This window comes from Salvia splendens, chromosome 7 (genome assembly GCF_004379255.2).
Source record: "Salvia splendens isolate huo1 chromosome 7, SspV2, whole genome shotgun sequence".
NCBI lineage: Eukaryota > Viridiplantae > Streptophyta > Magnoliopsida > Lamiales > Lamiaceae > Salvia > Salvia splendens.
The window spans coordinates 15,486,454-15,510,091 of NC_056038.1; the positions used below are offsets into that span (position 1 = coordinate 15,486,454).

Sequence of the window (23,638 nt, forward strand, 5' to 3'; positions counted from 1 at the left end):
TTCATCATATCCATGTTCGCCTTATGCTCATTCTGGGCACTCTGCATCCCTTGCACCACTTCGTTCTGGGATTGCAAATCTCCCTTAATCCCTTGCTGCGATGCGAGCAATTCTCCCATCATGTCCTCCATAGATCTCCTTGACCTGTTAGGATATTGGGATTGATTTGGTCCTTGGTGTAGGTAGTTCTGGAAATTTTGGTTGGGCTGGAAGTTTTGGAAACCTTGCTGGTTCGGGTTAGGTGGGAATTGGTTATACTGGCCAGGAGGGTTGTACTGGTTAGTATGGTATTGGTTCTGGTTCTGGTTTTGGAACTGGTTCTGATTTTGCTGAGGTGGTGGTCCTTGGTTAGGTTGACTCGGGTAATTCTGGAAATTTCTTTGGTGGGGTGGTATATAAACAGGGTTTGGGTTCTGGCTTTGCGGCTGTTGGGTTTGAGGTTGTTGACTGTGGGGTTGTTGGTTCCTTCCTGACCAGTTAAACTGGTTATTTGGATTTTCGGGACCACGGTTGAAATTCTGATTCGGATGGGGGTTGTATTGGTTCTGACCTTGACCTTGGTACTGATTCTGGCTCCCATCTCCCCATCGAAAGTTCGGATGATCCCTCCATGGTGCATCCCGTTGTCTCCCTTGGATCTAGTGTCCACTAGAATTGTAATACCCAGCAGCGTTGACTTGCTCCATATTCACGAAGTCGTTGGGTTGATCATAGCTCGGCCCTTGGTTCCCCTGCTCTGCACCCTTTTAGTTCCCAGCTGGGGTAGTTGGTGGCTTGCTCTTCTCGATCGCGCTCAGGAGCGTCTTTTTCAGTTCTTCCATTTTCAAATCCATCTTTTGCTCTATCTTCTGCTCCTGGTCAGTAGACGAGGCACTTGCAATCCTTTCCCTGCTGTAACCATCCCTTGAGTTGTCATATTCGTTCTTTGCACTCAGAAGCTTTCCCAGAACTCTCTTCGCTTCACTGACCCTCAACTGCGTGAAACTTCCTCCCGACGAGGAGTTCGCTAGATCCTTGGTTGCTTTGTTCATCCCTTCATAAAAGACATGGTGTACTTCAATATCCGCCATGCGATGGTTGGGACACGCATCCAAGAGACTCATGTACTTAGCCCAGTAATCGCTCAGAGGTTCGTCGTACCCTTGCTTCACATTAGTTATCTCTCTCTTCAGCTCACTTGTCTTCGACGATGGGAAAAACTCGCCTAAGAATGCTAACTTGAAATCGGCCCAACTATCAATGGAGTCGGGTGGCAGACGCATGAACCAAGTGTTGGCTTCCCCTTTTAGAACGAATGGCAGAGCCTTCAATCTATAATCATCCTCGGTCGCCCCTGCCGGCCGTCTCTGCGCCCTACAAATCTTACAAAACTCATGAAGGAATTCGTAAGGGCATTCATAGCTCTTCCCGCAGTACGTCGGCAGAATGGTGATAACATGGGGCTTCACATCACATGCAGTTTGCCCTGGGGTGACAACTATAGCTTGTGGCGACTCTCCTTCAGTATGCGCATTCAGCGTCCCGATCTCTGGATCATCATCTCCGTTGGCAGCCATCTCCCCTGGGTTGCCTTCCAACAGTGGTATCTCTTCTGGTATTGGTCCTTCTATGGTGTATTGCTCCTCGTCGCTACTCGATCCTAGGTCAGACAGAGCCGTCGACAAACTGGATCGAGTGGTTACGAGTATAGATCCTCGTTAAAGTATCTTCGGCCTCCACTGGTCAGGAGCCGAGTTGCTTCTCATAAACTGAAATAAAAAGAAAAGGAAAACGTTATGCACAATATATACGCCAAAGTATAACACACAATAGCTTCAAATAACGACATCCATCCCCGGCAACGGCGCCATTTGAAAGAGCAGGTTTGCGTAGGTGTCGTTCAAGCAAGGATCTATCCTACTGATCAGGATGAAACAATCCCCTGCTCTGCCTAAAACCTGGTATCAATAATTCCTCAACTCTCTTCTACTGGGTAGTATAGTGAAGGTAGGGGTTGAATTCCACAGAGATGGTGACAGTTGGAAGGATTGTGGTGATATTTTGGAATGGTTCCGCTAGCTACCACGCTTGGGTTGAGTCTCTACCTAGACGTGAAAATAAGATGGCGTCCTACTGACTAGGAAAGGTGAATGGTGGTTGACATGTAGTGGTGTACGTGGAAAAGGTGAAACAGAAAATATTCGAAAAGTACTAAGTTTCTACTTTGGGCTAAACGGAATATCAGAAGGTAGTGGTAGTTGTGGTGACTAGGCTGACAGATCTGCAGAGTACAAACTAAAAGTGAAGGACAAAAGGCAAAAAGCATCTAAAAAGTAAAAGTGGTCCCCAACTATTGACATGGACATCATCTTCTTCAACACACTTGATCAAAATTAAATGACAACTCCAGATTCAATAACAACTCACGAACACAGATCCACAAATAAAAATTCCAAATCTGAAATCAAACACCAACACTGTAACTCCGCATACCGGTCAACATGAAAATGAATCGAAACTCAAACTAGACTTTGCATGCAACGATTTACTTCACAATCAAACAGTTCCCGATTATACTAACTCAGAGAAAATTACGACGAAAACAACAACAACCGATTTAACACTTAAAACAGCCAGAAACTCTAGATCTAAGCTAACTAGGCAGAAGGAAAAGAAAACAATGTAGTAAACTGAACAGAAAACGATTTCATAGCATAAAACACGTTCGGATCTTCAAATAAAATACTTCGAAACAGCGAAATTCAAAAGTAACAAGGATCCAGCGTAAATAAGCAAGAAATTTAAACTACGAAAGCGAAATAAAGAGTGTTTTTGCCACGCCGGGGATGGAGCTTCTAGCTACGATTTTGCTGACTGGATTGAAGACGTCTGGAACTCCGGGAACTTCTTGATGATCTTCAAGTTACCATGGCAGTGGCGAGGAATAAGAAATCCGAAGGATAATGCTGAAGGAGTGATCGACCGAAGAGATTGCTAACTAAGCTTAAGAGTTCTCTAACTAATTGATGATAATTCTCTCTCCAAGTGGCTTCCTTTTATAGGGAGGCCTCCCTTAATTTTTAGGGTAGACTCTCTATATGAAATGACCCTTTTGCCCCCTTGCTAGCGGTTGATCTTCCCAGCTATCCCTCTTCTCCATCTCGAGCCGTTTTGGCATGCATACTGGTCAGGATGACAACACCCCGATGCCATTTTCACTTGAAACATTTTGAAGCTTCCCTACTGGCTCAATCTGCACACTTTGAGCAACTATTTTGCGGATAAAATCAAATATGCACATCATACTGACCAGTAACCGAGGCCTAGAATACGACTTATCACACGAATGTTGGATCCTCGGGGTTAGTATGAATGTGGGGGGCTCCTTGCTCAACCCCAATATTAACTCCTACGGGATCAACAGAATTAGGAATCATAGAACAAGCTCGGTACCAATGACACCAAGAATGAAGCCACCCGCCGAGAAGCCATCGAAATTTGTAGGAACATACTTCAAGAAGTGCCAGCAGAAGATGTTCTACCTAACAAGATTGGGCGTCATAAACTACCTCAAGGAAGATGAGCCACCCGCGCCAAGAAAGGACGAGACACACATTGAAGTCTTCGTCGACTATGAGGTCTGGAACTGGCGCAAAGGAGACTATTTATTTAAAAAATTTATTTTAAGTACTTTAGATGATAGTCTATATAATGTATACTCCATTGTACCCAAGTTAAAATAAATATGAGAAAATCTAGACAAGAAGTACCGTAACGATGATGCAGACATTAAAAAATTTATAATAGCCAAGTACTTAGATTATAAAATGGTTGACTCTCGATCAGACCAAGTGCAAGAGTTCCAGCTAATCATCCACGATCTCGCTGCCGAGGGAATGGCCCTGCCCGAAAGCTTCACGATTGGCACAATCATAGAGAAGCTTCCACCCAGTTGAAAGGAGTTCAAGATCTACTTTAAGCACAAGTGAAATGAGATGACTCTTGAACACTTGATCGTGTAGTTGCGCATTGAGTCAGACGTGCACAAGAGCGAAGAATTGGTCAAGGGCCACGACTGATGCGAATCAAATTGTACATTTTTATTCTCCTAACTTTACATGATTTATATAGTTTGATGCTTGCAAAAGTATGTTTTATGGTGTAGGAAGAGGAATGAATGGTGAAACGAAACAAGGAATGAAGCTCGGATGGTAAAAAGTCGTGCAAACTGCCCAATTTGACAGACTGCCCAGTTTGCGTCGTGAGTCCAGAAAGCTCTCAAAATGAGCCACCCGGCCGGGTGTATTTTATGCCTAATAATTCCACCCGGCCTGGTACGATGTTCAGAATACGAAAATTCCAGCAAGTCCTAAAATTGGCCACCCGGCCGGGTGAATTTTATGCCCAATAATGCACCCGGTCGGGTGATTCATGTCTAACTGCAAAATGACAGTTTCTTCGTCAGTTTTTGGGTGGTTTCTTTGGAACAAAAGGAGACGAAATTGAACAGAAAAAGGGAGAGACGAAATTGGAGGGGAAGATTGGAGAAAGAAGCAAGAGGAGAGAAGAGGAAGGAACGATCCAAATCTCCATTCGGGAGATCATCCATCATCCTAGAGTTGGAGAACACCATGGAGTTCATGGTTCACGGTTCTTTTGGTGTAATTCATTTTAGTATGTTTGGATAGATCTCCTTTGTTGCTTCGAATATGTTGTAGGGTGAATTGTTGGATACTTTGATGACTTTTATGGTTTAATTTATGTTAGATTCTTGTTTATGAATTGTTCTTCTTTTCTACTAATCTTGAGACGTCTAGATAGGTAGAATTTTGTAGCCATTATTCTATTGCCTCTTTAGCATAGATTTTGGTCGTTACTCATATGCAAGGAACTTGAGATTTGATACTTGTTCAGAGAGATAGTCTCAAGTGGATCGATAGTTTTTATTGTAAATTTGGTTTGGTGTCTGCTGCGCATCCGTGCGGGCATTGAGTTAATTTATGAATTAATTATCGTGTTTGACAATTGAAGAAACTAATCTAAAGCTTTCTACTCGACCTAGTAGTGGTGATATGTTAGTGAGTAGAACTTTGGAGACGTGTTAGCTTATCCTAGGTATACAATTCCCTTGAAGTGTTCAACGGATAGGGAGCGTAAAATAAACTTAATCCTCTTAAGCATAGTCTTGATCATAGTAGTCCATCGAAGTATCCCAATTCATAAGCCCGAGACATATTGGAGCAATGATTTCTTCTTATCCTATTTTCTCTGTTTTGTATTTTTGTTTATCTTTTTGTGTTTTATCATCTCTTTATCTTATTTTATTTTATCAATCTCAAATTAAATAACCTACGTCACTCTTTGGTTTGACACTCTTTTACTACAACTACATCTGTACTCTTGGAGAAAGGTTGTAATTTTAGAGCTATTTAATTTACTTGTGTGTTATTACTACGACCCAATTGATGCAAAGACCAATATGTTGGCGAGACGATCCCTCTAACAAAAGCTATCGCCTAACTGCAAAGGACAATGACAAGAGGAAGCCGTCCACGAGAAAGGTTGAAGACAATTGCTACAACTGTGGCAATTCTGGCCACCACTTAGGGGTGTCGAAACGGGTGCCCGTGGTTATCCACACCCAATTTTGCGGGTACCCGAACCCAAAAAATTCAAGTTTTATGGTACTCGATATTCAACCCGCAGAGCAATGTTGGTATCCCGAATACCCGCATCGGGTATCCGAACCCACATATGCAGGTACCATATAGGAGAATAAAAATTATAACATATCTGAATTATCACTTTGTGGGTTCATCATATACTTAAACTCATTTTATTTTTAAAAATTGAAAGTAATTAGAGAGGAGTACAACTGTTAGCTGTAGAAATAAGAAAGGAGAGTTAAACATTTTGCTCAAGCTCTTTCTCATGCTTGGTTGTCCCATATCGAGAGTAGATATATGGTGGTTTAAGTTTGTGTTTTATAAATAAAGGGTAAAATCTAGACCTTATTAAAGTTTGAATCGGGTAATTGCTCGGGTAATCGGGTATACCCACTCGGGTAAAGGGTATGCCCGATACCCGATAAACTCCTAGTTTGGATACCTGATCCTGACCTTGACTCCGATTTTTGCGGGTAGCGGGTGCCCGATACCCGCTGGGAATCGCGTCGGGTTTGGAAATACCCGTTATCCGCTACCGGTTTTGACACCTCTACCAATACTCCAAGGATTGCCACAAGTTAAAGCAGAAGAAGCCGACTGCTCGTGTCGTTGAAAAGAACTTCAAAGACTAGGACGAAAGCTATACGAGCTATTTATTTATGTCTTTTTATAAGAGAGAACCGTCATTTCAGCTGCACTTGGTTCATTCATATTTACTGTATTCTCCTATAGTCAAAGTGTGTGTCAAATAATTGCTTGTCAAGGTAAAAAAAACAGTTATCTTCTCATGAAAAAAATATCAATAACCTTCGTACCTTGGAAGGTATTTTAATCTAAAAAAAATTCAAAAATTCTTCCAATAATCATATTAATGTCTAGAGACATTGATGGTATTTTTATAGAATAGGAACCACAGATAATATTAATTAATGTCCAGGAACTAAAAATGTTAATTAAATTCTTTAATAAATTTGTATGCAACAAATGTGGTATAATATAAAATTCAGAATTTTCAAATAGTTCGAATTCTTTTTAGTTTTTACATAAAAACGTGAAAAATTGGGACACAAAACCTGCTGATTACCATTAAATATTGACACAGTTAAAAAGTCTAGCATGTAGATTCATCCTCTATCATGCCAATAGAGACATAAATTAAACTTTTTGTCAAATTAAGATTTTATTTAGAAAAGGCATGAACTGAAGATATTTTCCTTAAAATCTAGGATGGAGTCATGGAGATACACAAAACATGAGTGGCCGTCATTTCTTTGACATTTCTCCTTATGATAAAATAGAATAAAAAATTGGTCCCTATAGAAAAATGGTTCTACAAAGTGGAAAGTAAACGATCACTTGATTGAGGTTTAAAAATTTGAAGTTTTAGTGAGATCGATTAATGGTAAAATAAATTACTTCCACGTCCTTAGAAAATACTGTTGCCATCCATATTAAAATAATACTAATATAATAACTTCTGAAAAATAAAAAATTAATAAAGTAATTTCTTGACATAACATATTTTTTACGATCGACTTGAATTACAATATATAACTATATAGAGCATAACAGCATCACAAGTTCAAAATTTCAGCATCTCAGAAATCGGCTAAACATACATCGATAGGGTTAATTAAGGCGTTGAATTTTCAATTCTAGGAAGACGATTTATAAATATTATGGACACAAAGTCATTCACTTCAAAAGGTTACATGATAAATTCAATGAAGGTTCAACCCTTATTTTCCCCTTTTCATTTAATAGTAAAGAACAAGTCTAATTTTAATTTTTTAATTGTCAATAAATTTATAAAATTAAAATAAATAATAGTATTGTAAATAATAAAATAACTTCATTAAAATTCTTTAAAGTAATTAATTAATAAGACGAACTTTAATACTGAAATCTATTGGTTTGTGTCCAAAACATTTTCGATGAAAATAGACTTGGAGGAGACCACATATGGACTTGTTCTTCACGCATTGAAGCACGTCGACTTGAGACCACCTAAAATTCTGAAGCCCTGGTGGATCACTTGCGACATAGTATGAGCTAAACTGGTTTGCTCATCATGACAACTTAGTCATGCTGTGTCATTCGACTTCAATTACCATATTATGCATTATAATACATGCATGCATGACGTTCGAAATGCAAGATCGATGCCACGAATATATCTGACCTTTAATTATTGTACAACGTGCTTAAAACACTTTGAAGGCAAGCTCCACGTCTTTCCTTGCCGCCTCAAGCATTTGAGCAAATATCATCCTCTTTAGATCGGGGACACGTGATTGTCTTCACAATCATCAGCCATAGTAGATAGATCTCACCCTCCAGTAGTATCCCATATTATCTTGGCAGATGTTGTCAGGTCAACCTGATAATAACCCATTTTAATAAGGCCAAAACAAGTGCAAAAAGTGAAACGGAGGCAGTAATAAATATATGGCTACAGGCAAGTTAAAATATTAATACTAGTAGTTTTTAACTTACTCTTGGTCAATGCTTTTCAAAAGTAAGTTTTTATTGTTTAACTTAAAAAGGTTTGAATTTGATCTGGTTGTAAGTCAAAAGCATCACCCTCATAAGTCATTATAACCACACAAATAAAATGCAATCGACTCTATACTAACTCGATCGAACAACTTTTTATTTACTTGAAAGTGACATAGATTTATAAACATTATATGTGGATCCAACTCTTGGTATGTTGATGTTACAGTCACCAAAGTCCATAGAGGGGAAGTTAGGGTATTAGCGATGGCTATTCCATTGCAACACAAGTTGCACTATATTAATGTAATCATCATTAATGTCGAGTGAAAAAAACAACTTCCATATCGGCTGGATGTAAAACCCAAACAGCTAGATAGAAACTAATTTTCGTGTCAATCCATATCAATAAATTTAAAACCTTTTCTCTGTACTAAAATAGAGTGATGCTATGGAGACTTTCGGCCTTAATCAAAAAGCCCGGTCGAGTAGGATTAATCCGTTTCCGCCGACGGTGGGTTCGGAACACCGTGTTAAAAAAAAAATAGGTATGATGCTATGGCAAATTTTTTGAAGTAGTCGTATTTAGAAAATCGTGTCCATAAATGGGGCATTTTAAAAAAAATTCTGTAAAAGAGCGTAACTAATTTAGTCATGCATTCTCAGGATGAGTAACTAGTGTATGAATTTATTTTTGAACTAAGTAGAGTGTATCAGAAAAATTTAGGAGATTTGCAAATAACTGATTATTTTATATTTCATTTGTACTAGTTTGGAGGATATATAATAGGACAAAATAATAGACTACATAAAAAATTAGAAGATTTGCGTATATAACCGTGATTTTTTGTTGGAAAATGAACATTAGTTTATAGGATATTTAAAAAAGAAACATAAAAAAGATTCAGGAGATTTGATATTTAAAAGATATGTGAAGAAAATTTATTACTCTTGAGTAAGATTGGAGTGCGAGTTTCACAATATTTTCTAGATTAAATAGTAGTAGTACTAGTATTACTATTAAATAAATATTACACAATCAAATTACAATATTACATGGATATAAATATCACCAAATCAAATCCTAAATATCATATGGTCTTCAAGAGTAAAAAAAAATATTTGAATCTCACTCTCCAATTTAAATAAACCTCCTAAATCTTTTTCATTCTATATTTTAAAAAATATTTTCTACAAATAATATTCATATTCCGACAAATCACAAAAAATTACAGTTATATGCAAATCTCTTAAATTATTTTCTAACTACTCCATCCGTCCGACAAATCAATTTCACGCAAAACCACCCTCTAAAACCATGTAAAATCCAAGTATGTCAACTCCCCAAACTTACATAATTGCTAGTCCTCGAGCAATGAGAAAAAGAACTAAAAGAAGACTTGGATTTAAATAGGTTTAGACATCATAATCGTTTCAAAGGGTATGAAATAAAAGAGCATATCAAAATACAATTCGAAAATTGGATGATCAACTTGGGATGTACAATTCCAATTCGAAAGTAGTATTTATAGTTGAAAAAAGTATTCAGATCATACTTCATAATCTTTTCACATTCTTCTTCCTCCTAAATCTTTTCATTTTCCACAACCTAATTATTTTCATCTCTAATGCAGTATTGATTTCAACGTAACCTAAGAATTAATGCATATAATTAATTAGAATTAAACTTTTCAGGCAAGTGGAATATTGCCTGGATAGTGTTTATTCTAGAAAATTGGACGATCAACTTGGGATGTACAATTCCGATTGAAAAGTAGTATTTATAGTTAAAAAAGTATTAAGCAATACTTTATAATCTTTTCACATTTTTCTTCCTAAATCTTTTCATTTTCCACAGCCTAATTATTTTCATCTCTAATGCAGTATTGATTTCAACGTAACCTAAGAATTAATGCATATAGTTAATTAGAATTAAACTTTTCAGGCAAGTGGAATATTGCCTGGATAGTGTTTATTCTAGAAAATTGGACGATCAACTTGGGATGTACAATTCCGATGTAAAAGTAGTATTTATAGTTAAAAAAAGTATTAAGCAATACTTTATAATCTTTTCACATTCTTCTTCCTAAATCTTTTCATTTTCCACCTCCTAATTATTTTCATCTCTAATGCAGTATTGATTTCAACGTAACCTAATTTAATTCATAATTCATATAATTAATTAGAATTAAACAGTGCTAATTATGTTATGTCAACTAACACATAGTATTTACGCTAAATTTGTTATTGGGTATATAATGCTTATTATATGATAATTAGTATAATGCATTAAATATTATCAATAAAATTCTAAGAGTTACAAATATAATTATATTTACCTCTCTTGCATAAAATAATTATTCAAAACCGTCCAAAACTCGTCTTTTATATAGTTATAGACGTGTTGAAAATGTAAAATGACAGAGAGAAGTCCTTGAGATATTTAAAATAATGAAGTTGTATACTCCATACCGGAGTTTTTCCAATAATTTTTTGAGGCTGAGGGGCCCAAGGGCCCCCGACCCTGGCTAAATCGTGGCTTCGCCAGTGGCCCAGTGAATGTAGGCTAGGCGGGACCATGTAAAGTAAAACCATTGTTCTTGGGCCTTCTTGATAATTGTCGTTAGCTGGTTCTTTATTTTACAATTTTTTTAAAAATAATTTTGTGAAAGTTTGAACAAGTTTTTGATATTCAATTCAAAGATCAGATAATAGATTATTAGTATTAACATATTAAAAAAAGATTATTAACACTATAATTTTATAAGCATTGTGACCATTTTCCGTGATGATTGTATGTGCGAATTTAACATATTTGATCTCAAGTAGTAGTAGGAGAAATTTCATAAGCATGAGTCTCAATTCGTTGACTTTCGAAATTTAGTAAAAAAATGCGTTAGATCTTTTAGATTATGAGATTGAGGTAAAATTGTTGAAATGGGTACCCGCGGGCACCTGCACCCAGCGAGTCGGGTACCCACACCCAATTTCAGCAAAAAAAGTTGACCCGATACATGAGTCGGTATCCCACACCCGACATGGCGGGTACTTGAAAACTCACTCTTTACGGGTTCTTCATGTAAACAAGTAGAAATGCAACAGGTCAAGCAGATTTACCGAACCAAACTGGTCAAGCAAAACCTAGACATACTCGCGTGTCGTCGGACGCGTTATAAGAGTTGCTACCAAAACCTTAACCCACAATACTATTAACTAGTACAGGGAAGTAAGGATCGATCCCACGAGGAAGATGGTGTTAAGCATGTTTTCGGATGTTTTGGAAAGATTTTGGCTGCTGCCACGCAAACTAAGTGGGTTAAGTTTCAATTTACTTGACTAGGCGAAAATGAACTGGACTCTGTCTAACTGACCTACTAGATGGACTACGTACGGACACTTGCATGATGTCTAAACATGTAACAAACGTTTAGATCTAAAATAATTAACTAAGAGAACCTGCGACTACAAGATCATGTTGGAGACTTTCCTAAAATAGGCAAACAAAGTGTAAAAGTAAAGTGGGGACCAATTTTCCTAACTAACAATCCTGCCAGGAAAGCAGCAAAAAGACATAAAGCAAAAGGAACTCCAGATGTGATTTTCTACAACCAACAACTTTATCTTCTTCATACGATCAGATTAGAAATAGAGCAAAATAGGACATGGAATGATAAGGCCTATTTCATGCATCGGTTTAGGGGTAAAATGTATGCTCCTTATCAGTTTATCGTGCAAGCAAGTGTTAATTGTGCAGGAATGTCGCTTGACCAAGGGCAACAAGGCCAAGCTGATCAAGCTGGCCCAGAAGGCGAAAAAGGCCAAAATCGGGTGGGATGATCAAGGAGGTGATCAAGCAGTTAGAAGGGGAACCACTGCATTCTAGAAGGAAGACACGTGAGGCTGATGCGCTGGATGACGATCATCAAGGACTGCATTCTAGAAGGGGACACCTGTTGATGCGTAAGACGCAAGGACGAAGCCGAATCCTCATTCCGTTATTGAGGAACCGCGACATTCTAGAAGAAGGGCACGTATCAATCGATGAGGTGCTCAATCCCAGCAAGGACGAATATTCGCTGCCAAAGTTGTTATCGTAGCTGGAGGATTGTGTGAGGAGCTTATAAATAGAGGATGCAGCGCCATTAAAATGATCTTTCTTCCGCTTCTAGCTTAGCTTTTCTTTTTAGTTTAGTTTCCGCCTGGTTCCAAGTTCTTTCCCAGTTTCAAAATAGCCTAGTTAGTTAGTAGAGATGGTCAGTTAGAAGGAGAGCGACCGAAGGGAGCGCGACAGAGAATTCAATATCTGTTCGGCGCTGTCTCAAGTTTCCGACCGAGAGCTTCTCAGCTTTACTCGCTTTCTTACTTTCCAGTTTTAGTTGTTTAAGTTTAATTCCGTATTGTTTCGTAGTTAAAGAATAGTTCTTGTTTTTGTATTCCGCATGTTCACAGTACTGTTTTGAGTTTTGAGTATAAAAATCGAAGTTGTTTGTTTTTGGGATTTTCGTCCACTGTTCCAGCTTAGTTTAACGTTAAAATCTTCGATCCAGTGTTTGAATCTTCATTATGTTGAATGACAAAGTGATTTGTAGTTGCGTAGCATGTTTAGGTATTTAAGTCTTTATTTCAGCCTGTCGTTACTTGGTCCGTTATTTGTTGTCAGCATGATGAGTCCCTTGATCAAGTAGTTAGTTTATATTCTGCCTAGCGTAATCCAGTTTAAAACTCCTAACTTAAAATGTGGCAACAACCGACCCCTATTCACCATTCACACACTCAACACACCGGTTTCTCTGTGGGATCGACCCCGTACTTGCCGCTTTACTGTTAAAGTAGTGCACGTTTGGGAGTTATAAATATATTGGAACGAAAGAGAACGCCTTGATCAAGTGGCAACGACATTTGCTAAGTGATCCACTCGGTTCGGTTATCTTCCATATAACTTGATCCATCTGCACGTTGCACTCGATCGTCAGCTCCCACCAAAATGGCGCCGTTACCGGGGAAGCATGGTCTTATTACATGGATGTGTTTAGTGCATAGGTGTAAATAGTTTTGTTTCTTTCTTTTCTAATTTGTTTTTCTTTTCGTTCATGAGAAGGTACCACCGCGGAGGACACTGGAATCATCCTCTCATATATAGAGATACAAACGCTCATTGGCGAGTCCAGGAAGCCGGTGTTTTTACCACTCGATACAGAGCCGCGTTAGAAATAGCAGCCGCAGAACAACTGACCAGTGAGGAAGAAGGAGAACAACCCACGCCACCTAAACCACCACCACTTGAGCAAGCAGAAGCAGAGATGGCCCTCGTCGACAACGATTTGGGAATTGGCTCCCTACATGCCCACGACGAGAAGGAGCCCACTCATGCCATCACAATTACTCCAGGAATGCGAACGATCGCGATCAAATCAGGAGTGCTAGCTGTATTGTCAAATTTTTATGGCCTCTCGAAGGAATGTCCATACGCTTTCCTGGAGGAATTTTGCAGATACTGTGATATTCAGCCCGTGCCGGCTGGATCCACATCCGAAGATTATAGGCTCAAGGCTATACCCTTCGTCTTGAAGGGCGACGCAGGAGTCTGGCTGTCGAGGTTGCCAGAAGGATCAATCAGAACATGGGCCGAGTTTCGCATGATATTCTTAGACCGCTTCTTCCCAGCGTCGAAGATGAGTGCTTTCAAAAGAGAGATTACAGAGGCGAGGCAGGAGTATGATGAGCCTCTGGGCCAATACTGGGACAGATTTCAGGGACTTCTTCAAGCGTGCCCCAACCACAAGATGGGAGAGCGGGAGATCTACTCAACCTTCTATGGCGGACTTACGGTGGACAGCAAAAACGACCTCAACCTAGCAGCCCAAGGGGACTTCTCAAAAACCCCATTCAGTCAAGCGAAGAGTATTCTGGAGAGGCTAATCGAAGCGAAGCGATTATACGAAACCTCCCGAAGCTAATACAGACGAGAGGCGGTGCACGCAGCGGAGGCAAGAAGTGACGAGAAGCTGGAGGCTCGATTTGAGCAGATGGAGAAGAAGCTGCTAAAGGCAGTAGAAAAGTCCAGAGCGCCTCCACTGCCTGCACCCAAGGAGAAGCCTTATGTGCCACCACCGCCTGAGGAACACCACTATTATTACTGCGAGTTCCCACCTGAAGTGGAACCGCAAACTCAGGTGAATGCCGTCGGCCATTGGAACGTAAACAGCAACTGGATCCAGGGAAAGCAGAGGGATGCTCCATGGAGAGATCATCCCAATTTTAGGTGGAGTGATCAGAACCAAAGCCAACCGCCTCAACCGTCCACGCAACAAATACAACCCTCCGAGGGGCAGCCCAATTGGCCCGCTCGAAATCAAGAGAGACCACACAATGGAAGGAACATGATGTCACGTGGACCAGGGTAACTGGTCCAGTGGAGGACAGCCTAACTGGTCCGGCAGACAGCAGGAAGGTAACTGGGGCTACAGACATCAAGGCCCTCAGTCAAGCAACACCGGAAGGTAACCCAACAATCAGGTGGTAAGCTATGTCCCGCCGCATCAAAGAGGCAACCAACAACACAACCAGCCACAGTATCAGCCAGAGCACTATGGGCCGTCCGATTACGCTCAGCCAAACCACGGTGGGGGGCCATCAAATCAAAGATATAACCGGCACCCCAATGAATATCAAGGAGAAATGATAGTTCCGCACCATCCTAATGATGCGATGCGAGAGATTCAGGAGGCTCAGAAGGAGCAGATGGCAGCGCTGGACATGCTTACAAAGCAGTTATCTCAAGTTGCCATGTCGCTGGGAGAACTGAGAGGAAACGAAGGGAAAATCCCTGCCACGGTGCAGCAACCTGGGCGTGAGAACATAAGCGAAGTCTCCCTGAGGTCGGGGAAGGTATACCAGAACCCCAGCCCACGTGCGGTGTCTCCAGTACCTATGCTTGGACCAAGCCACGAAGACGAAGGAGAGTCCAGTGGAGCTGATCAAGCGAAAGGAAGAGATAAAGGGAAAATGAAAATGGGCGGTGAGACCTTAGGAGAAAGTCAAGGAGAAGAAGCTGAGAAGGTTAAGCCTTACCCATACCGCAGAATGGTTACCAGAAAGAGAGACGCCATGATCGATGTGGCTAGTCTGTTTAGAAACGTGGAAGTCAGGGTGCCACTCTTGACGGCATTGAAGATGCCCCCAATCAGCAAATTCATCAAGTATTACCTGGCGGGAAAGGTCAATGAAGAAGAGAGAATTATTACAGAAGAGAATGTCTCTGCAGTAAACCAGCGGAGCGACCTCCCATCAAAGAAGACCGACCCAGGGATGTTCACACTCCCAATTTTGATTGGGGATATTCAAGTGGAGCACGCAATGTGCGATTTAGGGGCATCTATCAATGTTCTTCCATATTCCATTTACAAAAAACTAGAAGAAGCTAATCTGGTCGATACTGACATCATGATACAGCTGGCAGACAGATCTTGCATTCACCCGGAGGGAATTCTAGAAGATGTAATAGTGAAGGTGAACAACTTTCTGTATCTAGCAGACTTCTTCGTCATCAAGATGACAGAGCCAACAGCAAGGGAGTCGAGTGGAGTCCTGTTGGGAAGTCCATTCCTGTCCACGACCAGCACTATAATCGATGTCCGTAATGGGACGATTAGTTTGGATTTTAATGGAGAGGAGTTCACATTCAATATTGACGAAGCAATGTAGAGGCCAGCAGACAGTGAGAACGTGTACTCAGGAGGAGTTCCAACAAAGGCAGTTCACAGACTCCGCCGCGGACGAGGAAGTTGAGAAGGAAATCGCTGACTAGTATGAAGCCATGAAAGTCGGTGAGATGGATGATCAAGCCATCGCGAAAGTGGTGATGGATTTCTGCGAGCGACCGCGACCAGCTGGGTCAAGCGGGATTGCTCAAGCGTCTAGCCTTGAGAAGCTGCCTGAACAAGGCAGGCCACTGAGAAGAGAAGCGGAAGAAAATCCTCTGCCTACTGAAGTGCTGAAACCCGCGAAGGAGTTAAAACCCCTTCCAGCACGTTTGAAGTACGCCTATCTGGGGGAAGACGAAACAAAGCCCGTTATCATCAACAGTCAGTTGACCCAGGGGCAGGAAGATAAATTGTTGGAAGTGCTGAGGTGAAACCAAAAGGCCATCGGGTGGAAACTTATAGATCTGGTGGGAATAAGCCCATATTTATGCATGCACCATATCAGGCTGGAAGAAGGAGCTAAGCCATACCATGACCAGCAATGCAAACTCAACCTGAACATGCAGGAAGAGGTGCTCAAAGAGATATTCAAGCTGGTATCCATAGGAATTATCTACTCCATCCCTGATAGCAACTGGGTCAGTCCAGTACACATGGTGCCGAAGAAATGCGGAATCCAAGTTGTAAAGAACTAGAAGAATGAGCTGATTCCGACACGACCAATCACTGGGTGGAGGATGTGTATTGATTACAGGAAGATGAACGCGGCCACAAAGAAAGATCACTTCCCGTTGTCGTTCATTGATCAGATGCTTGAGAAATTGGCTGGGAAGCAATACTTCAGTTTCCTCGATGGGTACAGTGGCTACTTCCACATCGCGGTGAATCCAGAGGACCGAGAGAAGACCACTTTCACCTGCCCTTTCGGCACCTACGCCTACAGAAGGATGTCGTTTGGCCTCTGCAACGCCCCAGGCACCTTCCAAAGATGCATGATGAGCATTTTCTCCGATTTGTTGAAGGATTGCATAGAGATCTTCATGGACTATTTTACCGTCTATGGGGACACATTTGATCAAGGGCTGCATAGTCTGAACAGAGTGCTGGAGAGGTTCCGGCAGAAGGACCTGGTCTTGAATTTCGAGAAGTGCCATTTCATGGTCACATAAGGCATAGTCCTAGGCCACGTGGTGTCAAGCAGAGGGATAGAAGTTGATCAAGCCAAAGTGGCAGTTATAGCGAAGCTCCCATACCCGACGAATCAAAAGGAGATCAGGGCTTTCTTGGGTCATGCGGGTTTTTACCGGCGATTTATCAAGGATTTTGCAAAGATAGCTCATACCTTAACAAGGCTGCTCCAGAATGATGTGGAGTTCGAGTTTTCTGACGCTTGCAAGGCCGCTTTCCAGCTATTGAAGGACAGACTGATCAGCTCTTCGATCATCCGCGCCCCTGACTGGAGTCACCCCTTCGAGGTGATGTGCGATTGTCACGACCGCCCTTACTAAGGACAGTAAAGACGGGGAACCCGTGACTATGGGGAAACGATAAAGACCAACATTTAATATGAAAACTCAATTAACTTCAAGAGAAAGTATTTTAGTCTACAAAATGGTTAAGTAGCGAATAAAAGTCTCAAAGTACTTAATGGCATAAAATGTATAGAGTAGTGCGGAAGACCTTTAGAAAATAGTTTCAAACAAGACAGCGGAAAACATGAATCAAGGGAGAGTCGTGGGATGACACCCATGTATGAAGACACGACGCATCCGGGAATTTCCTAAAGCTCGACTCAACATCCGCCGCAACATCCCGTTCAACCTGCACATAGGGAAAATATATGCAGGGCTGAGTACTTGGTATACTCAGTGGACACATCCCTAAATAGTTGATAAAAGTTATGTCATCCATACCACAGTGAACTCGAGTTTTACATTTAAATAAGAAAATATCATCGAGTATCACAAAAATAATTTCATAGTCTGGCCAGACAAACAATCTCCCCCACTTTCTCAACAATCCAACAATCACATCATCTTTCCACAGTGCGACGAAAGTGTGGCCACACAATTCGCCCACGAGACCGGCCGACTAGCAAGGACGGCTCCCGATCCCACCAGTGTACACAGCCTGATAGGGTTTGCGGCCCTACTCAAACCCGAATTCGTTTCACACATAGCCCTATAGCCTAACGGAGCAAGCTCAAACGAACTAGGTATCAGGCAACAATCTCAACATCAAAACAATCATGGCATGACATAACACTTTAAACCACCCTTATAACTCCAACATCATAATTTTGAAACGTAAAAGAGTTTAGTAAAAGAAAGCCCACCTCACTTGCTTATACACACAATTCACAACTTTTATGCAACCTTGCTCTTTGTACCCACGTACGCACGACAATCCTTGTCAACACCATAACACAATCAGTCTTTCCATCAATACATTTATCATGCATGTCCTACCGTTCCTTTCATCATTTTCTTAGATTGCCCAACCCAAACGTTGATCAACATAAACGAGACGAACACTCAAGCATACATCAACATGCAACACATAATCACATCATAGGATTCGTTCCTTATTCACACATGTATCATGTATTCATTCAAAACTCGCCAACAAAGCTTATTTCAACCAACCAGAATCTGGCAGAATAGAACATTCATTTTGTAAAAATCATTAAAATTCCATCCGACCTCATATGACCCTAACATTTGGTCACCACACAGTAGACACATAAAGGTTTACTCAGTTAAAATTTCACATCAAAATCCTGTTTGTTGATTGGTCAAAACAGAAACGAAACTCAATGGACGGAACACACAATTCTGGCAGGACTGCTGTCACGACCGCCCATACAAGGGGTACCACAAACGCGGCGATCGTGACCGACATGCATGGTTTACAATTTAAAAGAACAACTTAATTAACTTAAAGAAAGGAAAACAACTTAGTTTAAAGAATTTAAGGTTATATATTTTTTCTGAAAAGACATAAGGTAAAATACTTTTAGAAAAGACAACGGAAGGAATTAGACTTAAGAAATACAACCATTAAAAACTAAAGTAAAACAGTCATTTAACTTAAGTCTCGAAAAATACCATTTTAAAAAAAAGGCAACGTAAATACTTGTTTAAAACTCATCACCACCATACATGTCCAAACACAAAAACATAAAGGAAAGATTAAGTCTTGAGTCATAGTTCAAATTATAGCAGCGGAAATAAAATACGGTTTAAGGAGAGTCAAGGATAACGCCTATGTATGAAGACACAACTCATCCTAAGTACTTAAGCCAGCTCAACATCCACTGCAACATCCCGCTCAACCTGCACATAAGAAAAATAATATGCAGGGCTGAGTACTTGTTGTATTCAATGGGCTCATGCCGAAAACATTTTAATAAGTTATGTCATCCATACCAGTGATCTCGAGTTTTATGTAGTAAGAAAAATATCACGAGAAACACAAAAACATTCAAGTCTGGCCAGACAATTTATCTCCCCACTTTTCACATCAATCCATCAATCACAATCATAGTGCGACGAAAGTGTGGCCACACTATTCGCCCACGAGACCGGCCGACTAGCAAGGACGGCTCACGATCCCACCAGTGTACACAGCCTGATAGGGTTTACGGCCCTACTCAGACCCGAATTCGTTTCACAACACAGCCATATAGCCTAACGGAGTAAACTCATACGAACTAGGCATCAGGCACACAATCTCATAACAAAAACAACATGACATGACATAACAGTTAAACCACCCTTATATCTCCACATAATATTTTTCGGAAAAGTAAAGAGGTTTGAAAAGAAAGCCCACCTCGTTTGCTTAGCAAATCACAACCCAACTTATAGCAACTCTCGATCCTCGAGTTCACGAATACACAACACCCTTGTCAATGACAACACAGTTAGCTTCCCACAACAACATATTACTATACATGTCCTATCGATTCTCTCATAGTTTTTCTCAAATTCCCGACCCAACATACGTCACAAAGATGAAAGAACACACCGTAACACATTTCAACTTATCACACGTGATCACATCATTTAAACACATTCCTTGGACATGCATGCATCATATAATACTTTTAAACATGAAAATAAGTGTCATTTTAACAAGGCAGAAAACTGGCAGAACTGCGCGACCGTTTTGTAAAAATCACTATAAATTCACCCGACCTCAAAAGATGCTAAATTTTGGTCAAAATACAGAGGACACATTCAAGTTCATCCATGAAAATTTTTACACCGAAACCACGTCATTTAGTCAGTCATATCACATATTAAACTCTCTGGTCGGAACATACAATTTCTGACAATACTGCGCAGTTCATTTGAAAAATTCACCATAAATTCATCCAATGCCCAAAAAGGATGAAAATTTAAAACGACTAAGAAGACACTTCAAATTTTCATATAGTTCAAGAATCACATCAATCGGAAGTCATTTTGTCAGTCAAACAGAAAACGAAACATTCATGGCGAGAACTTAAGTTTTTGGTAGATTTGCGCAGTCAACTTCAAAAATTTATTAAACATTCATTTTTCGATAAAAAGGGCTGAAATTCACACGAGACACAGAAACCACCTTGATGTTTACTCAGTAAAAAATTCATAGCAAAATTCGTTCGTTTAATGGGTCAATCACAGATCGTAAGCCACTGGTCGTGCACCACAGATTTCAGATTCAAGTTCGTAAATAGGGTTTTCATCTTCCATCACACAACCACCGATTTCACATGCTCGAAAACACATATTCATGCTTACAAGTTCCTCATACATATATTTGCACATAAACTCATATTATTCACCAAATATTCCAATCCAAACAACACATGATTTCAATCAAAACGTAAAACCATACAAGTTCTTACGAAAACACACTTTCCCTCCCTTTAAAACTTTCGATCTATCGAACCTACACCCTCTACATGCATGTAGGACTCAAGAACATGGTTAAAACGGATAGGATGAGAAAAAGTGAGCAATATACCTTCTTTGACACAAAACGAATCGGTAGAAACGAGGAACGAAGCGATTCGTCGGAGACTCTCGAAAATAACTTCAACGGATTGCAAGAACAAGAGTTGGATGGAGGATTTTTGGAGATGGGAGAGTGGGAGAGGAGACAAAACCGTGTGGGAGAGGGAGAGAGGGAGAGTGGCGAAAATTGTAGGAGGAAATGGGGGCTAGGGTTTGTTTAAGTGCTATTTATTTGCTTGGTTTAATCCATGGGTAAATTAAATAAATAAATTGTGGGGAAATAAAATATAGGCTAATAAATAAAAATCCCACAATTATAACAATAAAATAGGCATGTGGGAGGGTGGAATTTTCGAAAATTCCATGTAGTGCACAACAAAGAATTTATTTGGTCTTTACTTGGAGAATATATTCATTACTTAGGAAATAAAAATAATGAATACAAGGGAACAAATAAATTAAATCTCCAAGTAGGAAATAAGGGGTTGGGGCCGAAAATTTCAAGAAGAAATTGTACAAGGAATTATTTAAATCCCCAATTAAATAGAATAAGATTTAAATTTGGTAATTTCTTTATAGGAAAAAGGCTCCCATAAAATAGGTAGCAAATATTTAAATTCCTTCAAGGAAAAATAAGCATAGGGGGCGTGTGACATGGAGGAAAAGTAGAAGGAAAATATTCACATCCCCAATTAATTAGGCATATGTATTTATTTGAAATAAAGGGATTCCACAAAATAGGAAACAAATAAATTATCCTCCAAAATTTATTGGAGGGGCCGAAAATTACTAGGCTCAAATAGCCAAGGAAATATCCCAACTCTCTATTTATTTTGGGTGAAGAAATAAATTATAACATGATTTAATTGGGTTAAATTCAAAAGAAGAGGGTCAATAAAGCACCAATTAAATAAAAGGAAAATAATTCATTCTCCTATTTTAAATAGGGAATTTTCAAAACTTCCAAGGATAAAAGAATGGAGTTCGAATTTCATGTAGTGCAACTTAGGGATCATTTGGTTTGGATTTAATTTGGATAAATGTCCCAAAGCAATTTATTAAATCCACGAAATGAAGTACTATTTCAATAATTAGGAAGGGCCGAATATTTCAATGAATTGACTCGAGAAAGAATAATGCATGATCCCATTAATCTCTTCCCCTCATTGGAAAAATATAAATCTCAAGCTCATCATTCCACATTAACCACGACAATTTATTTCACGCAAAGCACTTAATCACATAGAAAATAAAAAGTTTCAAAATTCCAAAATTCCAATAACATATTAAAAGAGTCGCAAAAGTTTGGGATGTTACATCCTTCCCCTCTAAATAGAAATTTCATCCCGAAATTTGATCGTCTCACATAAACAACTAGGGAAACTTTTCTTTTATTTTATCTTCTAACTCCCACGTAGCTTCCTCGGGGCCATGGTGCTTCCACAACACCTTCACGGACGCTATCGACTTGTTTCGTAACTCTTGTACCTTCCGATCTAGGATTGCTTCGGGCCTTTCCTCGTATCTCATGTCGGGGGTTGGGATCACTTCCTCTTGGTGAATCACATGTTTGGGGTCGAACACGTACTTGCGCAACTGCGACACGTGGAACACGTTGTGCACGTTCCCAAAGCTGGGAGGTAACGCCAATCGATACGCTACAGGACCTACTTCGTCGATAATCTCGTACGGTCCCACAAAACGCGGTTTCAGCTTGCCCTTCACTCCAAATCTCACAACTCCTCTCGTCGGGGACACCTTCAAGAACACTTTGTCACCAACGTCGAATTTGATTTCCGTTCGACGCACGTCAGCATACGATTTCTGTCTATCCTGAGCTTCCTTGATCCTTGCGCGGATTTGATGCACAATTTCGGTCATCTCTTTTATAGCGTCGAGTCCTAACATCTTCCTCTCCCCAACTTCATCCCAATAAAATGGGGATTGACACTTCCTGCCATACAAAGCTTCGTACGGGGCCATATCGATCGTCGCTTGATAGCTATTGTTGTAGGTGAATTCAACCAATGGTAGAACCGTTTCCCAACTTTCCCCTCGATCTAAGACAACGGCTCGCAACATATCTTCAAGTGTCTGAATCGTCCTCTCTGACTGCCCATCCGATTGCGGGTGATAAGCAGTGCTGAAGTTCAGTTGTGTGCCCAATTCGCGTTGCAAACTCATCCAAAACTTTGATGTGAACTTCGTATCGCGGTAGGATACAATGGTCTTTGGCACTCCATGCAATCGCACAATCTCGTTCACGTAGAGCCTAGCTAACTTGTCCGCGCCATAAGTAATCTTAATCGGTAAGAAGTGCGCGCTTTTAGTAAGTCGATCAATGATCACAGATCGCGGTGTTGCCCTTCTGTGACTTTGGCAAACCCGTCACGAAATCCATAGCTAGATGCTCCCACTTCCATTCGGGAATTTCGAGTGGTTGTAACTTCCCATATGGCCGTTGGTGTAAGGCCTTCACTTGTTGGCATGCTAGACATCGTTCCACATATGACGCTACATCCCCTTTCATCCCATTCCACCAAAACCGTTGCTTCAAATCCCGATACATCTTCGTGCTTCCGGAGTGTGCGGTGTAAGGCGTGTCGTGCGCTTCACTCAAAATCTCCTCTTTCAGCGCCTCATCGCTCGGCACACACAATCGTCCATCGTACGTCAAAGCATTATCCACCTCCTCACGGTAATGATCAAGCTTCTCGGCTCTCACCTTTGCACGTAATTCCTCCAACTTTCCATCACGTCGCTGGGCTTCTATGAGCTTGGTTCTCAAATC

The 23,638-nt window shown here is 40.4% G+C and overlaps 1 protein-coding gene across 1 annotated transcript; it reads left to right on the plus strand.

Annotated features, from left to right (window-relative positions):
- Positions 1 to 14,819: 14,819 nt before the first annotated feature.
- Positions 14,820 to 15,845, plus strand: LOC121810475. Its single transcript, XM_042211239.1, has one exon. The coding sequence runs from the start codon at positions 14,820 to 14,822 to the stop codon at positions 15,843 to 15,845; it is 1,026 nt and encodes a 341-aa protein (XP_042067173.1).
- Positions 15,846 to 23,638: the final 7,793 nt, after the last annotated feature.